Raw genomic sequence first — 4,085 nt, 5'->3', positions numbered from 1 at the left:
TTGTCTGCAACAGCATTCAATGATTTTTATTTGCATGTCATGTTCTCAATCTCATGCAACTAACCACCAAACCCTAATGGCAAAAAAAATGAAAAGTGAAAAGTGTTTCAACTTTGCAGTGAAATGTTTTTGCAGTAAAAACATTTGGTTTCTGTGGATAAGGTTTTATCATACGTGTAGGGTCAGTGCAGTAGCATTCCACACACTCCTTATTTTTTTGTCCTTCTTCTTTGTCTTCTTTGCCTCTCATAGCAACTCACGTGAATGTCATATTCTACTTGTTACTCTTTTTTTTTTTTTTTTTTTCACATTCTTACTCTAGCTAGAAATTTGAATTTCATTTTTTTTTATGCATATAATATTTATTATTTTTTCTTTGCATATAATATAAAAAACACTTAGATATTTGAGTTGCTAGACAATGGATCTAATAATAAGACAACAACAATTTTTTTGGAAAAGTATGTAGAAGATCCTCACGGAGCAAATTCAAATTCAGTTGCTATAATCATATAGAAACTTTTTATGTTTTTCTATACTTGTCTCTATATTTATATTCTTTTTACATTATTTTTTTACCCTTGATCATTTTTACTATAATTCACTATAATAAAAAAGAGAAGAGATGGGAAAAATTGTACCATCTCTCTTTTCTGCCATACCACATGGATAAGGAAAAAATGATTTTGACATGTTGAAGCAAAACATTTTCTATTTTTAGTTTTAAAAATTATTTATTTATATAAATATCAATAATTTATTTACATTAATATATAAATATAAATAAATACCGTAGACAAAATACATCAGACAAAGTTAAAATTTTAGTCCAATTGTTTACATCATTTTAATTCAACTAATGCATTTATGTTTTATTTTTATTATTGTCTACACTACTTTTAACGTGTAAATAAGATTAATTTAATGAAATTTCGGTATCTTTTAAATATTATTTTTCATTTTATATTTTTAATATTTTTGGACTGAATTTTTTAAACAATTTAATATATAAGTTGTTATATTAGAAGTCCTCAATATCTTTTAACTCCCTCACTCACTCCTGGATTTTTTTAAACTTGTGTAATTAAATTTCATGTAACATTTTTTGACCAAACATCAAATTAATAATGACAGGACACAATTTTAAGGAATATTTTTTTTATGAATGGGAAAAATACTAAACCATTTAGAGGAATATATTTGATTATATAATGATGATGAGAAGACATGTTGCCACATATATCTTGTGATCCCATTCTCTCCCTCTCTTCATCTCTTATATATTAGTGGACAAAAAGATCAAACAATACCGTTTCAGTTTCATATATACACTCTCCTTGCATATCTAATCTTCCTCCTTCACCCTCTTCTCTATATTTTCTGTGTATGCATCATGTTACCCCCACCTTATCACCTTATGCCTCTGGATCTTAATCAAGATCAAAACCATGATCATCTTTCTAGTCCAACTCATCTTGCTTCTTCTTCTTCATTTTCTTCTCCATCATCGTCTTATCCTATCCTACCAGATCAAGTTCTAGAAGAACCGTCTTATTACTTCGAAACAAACCGTGATCATGTTCGTGAAGAGGTAAAATATATTTATACAAATTAATTAAGATGCATCATAAAAGTATTGCAGTGGCGTAATTAATTAATCTTTTATTATATATATGATCGATATGATTTTGTATTTTATCATCATAGTTTATATTTATAGCATGTCCTTTAATTTGATCATGTGATCTTGAATTAGGTTAAGAAGATTATTATTCCATCTAGTGGATCAACTGCAGAAACCCATGAGAGCAGCAGAAGCAAACATAAGCTAACAATTCGCTGGAAGAAAGAAGAAACTAGTACCGAAGAAACTCAAAATATTCAAGCAGATTATGATCAGGAGGATGGTGCTTCAATGAAGTGGATGTCATCAAAGATGAGAATAATGAAAAAGATGATGGTTTCTGATCCTCAAACCGGTGATATTAAGCCGAATAAGTTTGAAGATCAACAACAACAACAACAACAAGGAACCGATAACAGCAGCAACAACAGCAACAACAATTACTCGAGCTATAATAGCCCTACTATTAGGGTTTGCTCTGATTGCAACACCACTAAGACCCCTCTCTGGAGGAGTGGACCTAGAGGCCCCAAGGTATGTATTTCTATATTTTCATAATTAGGATTTTCTAAAAGCTTCAAATTTTAGCGTTGTGTTTGGATTGATGGTAATTTTCGACGAATCACTATATGATTTTTTTTTGCTTATTTATTAGTACTAATCAATTAACTATGATGTTGAAAAATTCAACAGTCACTTTGCAACGCGTGTGGGATTAGACAAAGGAAGGCGAGGCGCGCCATGGCATTGGCTGCAGCGTCTGAAAACGGTACCACAATTGCTGATCACCAAACATCTTCTGCGAAGAGAAAAAAATTGCAGAAGAAAAAAGAGAATAAGTCCAAAATGGAGTATGAATGTTCACCGCATATGAAAAAGAAACGCAAGCTTGAAGCAACAAAACCATCTCAAATTAGTAGAAACAAGTTCATCACTTTCGAGGATTTGAGATTAAGCTTAAGCCAGAATTTAGCAGTTCAACAAGTCTTCCCTCAGGATGAGAAGGAGGCTGCAATCCTCCTTATGGCTTTATCTTATGGACTAGTCCATGGTTAAGATCTTAATTCAGTGTTTTAATTTATGATTATTGTTGACTAGGGTTTTGATATATTGTTATATCTATCTTAATGAGGAGTTATTAGGGCTAGTTTGAATTTGATAAACGTTTTGTGTGTGTGAGAGGAAGGTGCAATAAAGATAGTTGTAGGATAATAATAGGAAGGAAAAAGGACAAATAAGTTGCATTGTTTGTTGTAACTTAATGGTGGGAGAGAGTTATCTTGTGAGTTGTGAACTTAATTATATAAATGTTTGATTTGAATTAGCATGTTCTTAATTTCTACTAGTACTATAAGCTTGAATAGTTTTTTGTAACTGATATATGAAATTTTACCTATTAAAAATAAATAAGTAAAATATCATACATTTGAGTCTGTGTCCAACAATCAAATATCTATGTACAACTATCAACAGTCAAATATCTCTGTACAACTATGAATAGTCAAATATCTCTGTACAACTATCGACTGAGTTTATAGTTAAAAGACAATTATAAACTTGAATAGTTGCCTTAGAAAATAATTATATGTGGATGAGAAAGCAACATGACAACTTATTTTTTTGTGTCACGTAAGTAGTTTAGTTTTTTAATGTAAAATATTTGACCTATGAGTGATGTTCTGTTGTCTGAATCACGACAGTGATGATACGGGTTAGAGGTGCAGCTTTTTGTGTCTAGAGAGAACCTTTAAGAGATGTACCGTTTAATTAGGTTTTGTCTGCTTCAGTGTAGTAACAAGGCAAGTAGTAGGTACTAGTTAGCTAGCTAGCTAGCTAGTCTGGTTGACTCTTTACTGTTTATTGTACCGAAATGGTGGTAGACAAGAGCGGCGCAACTCAACTCAAGAATACCAAACCTAGTCATTATGTTTATGGTTCACATGCTGATTTTAGTCGGAGACAAATCTAACAGTGGTAATGGTACTGCCTTTTACCCAATATATGCCTATTTATTAAGAAAAGATAAATTAATACAATAATTTCTCAAACTTGTTTAATAATTTATTCAAGTTAATGAGGACACCATGGAATTGTTTAAGAATTTTGAATAAAAATTTTCTGTAATGAAAAAGTGTTTAAACTAAAGTGAAAAAATAAGGTTTGATTTACTTTACTGAATTGGTATGAATTGGCAGTGGAGCAGAAACATCAAATACAGAAGTAAGGGTTTGAATACGTGACATTTCATTTGTTAACCTCTAAATAATGAATTCCACTCATTAGACTAGAAAAAAAAAAAGAGACAAAGAAAAAAAAGTTTTGTATTATTCTCTTCATGAATACTTCTAAAAATCACACTTAAAACATAATAATTTGAATTAGGATTTTTTTTGCGTTTTCCATTAAAAAAAATTAATAGAAAAAAATTAACTGTACACTAAAAGAGAAAGAGATAGTTTAA

The 4,085-nt window shown here is 30.4% G+C and overlaps 1 protein-coding gene across 1 annotated transcript; it reads left to right on the top strand.

Annotated features, from left to right (window-relative positions):
• The first annotated feature begins 1,233 nt into the window (after positions 1-1,233).
• On the top strand, positions 1,234-2,960 carry LOC131601502 (GATA transcription factor 21-like). The gene is made up of 3 exons (XM_058873339.1): positions 1,234-1,591; positions 1,757-2,158; positions 2,318-2,960. Exons 1-3 carry the CDS (start codon positions 1,394-1,396, stop codon positions 2,678-2,680), a joined length of 963 nt encoding a protein of 320 aa, XP_058729322.1. The 5' UTR covers positions 1,234-1,393; the 3' UTR covers positions 2,681-2,960.
• The last annotated feature ends 1,125 nt before the right edge of the window (positions 2,961-4,085 follow it).

The sequence above is a fragment of the Vicia villosa genome, linkage group LG1 (genome assembly GCF_029867415.1).
Source record: "Vicia villosa cultivar HV-30 ecotype Madison, WI linkage group LG1, Vvil1.0, whole genome shotgun sequence".
Classification (NCBI taxonomy): Eukaryota; Viridiplantae; Streptophyta; class Magnoliopsida; order Fabales; family Fabaceae; genus Vicia; species Vicia villosa.
Note: the sequence above shows the minus strand (reverse complement) of the source record. Positions and strands in the feature narration are given on the sequence as shown.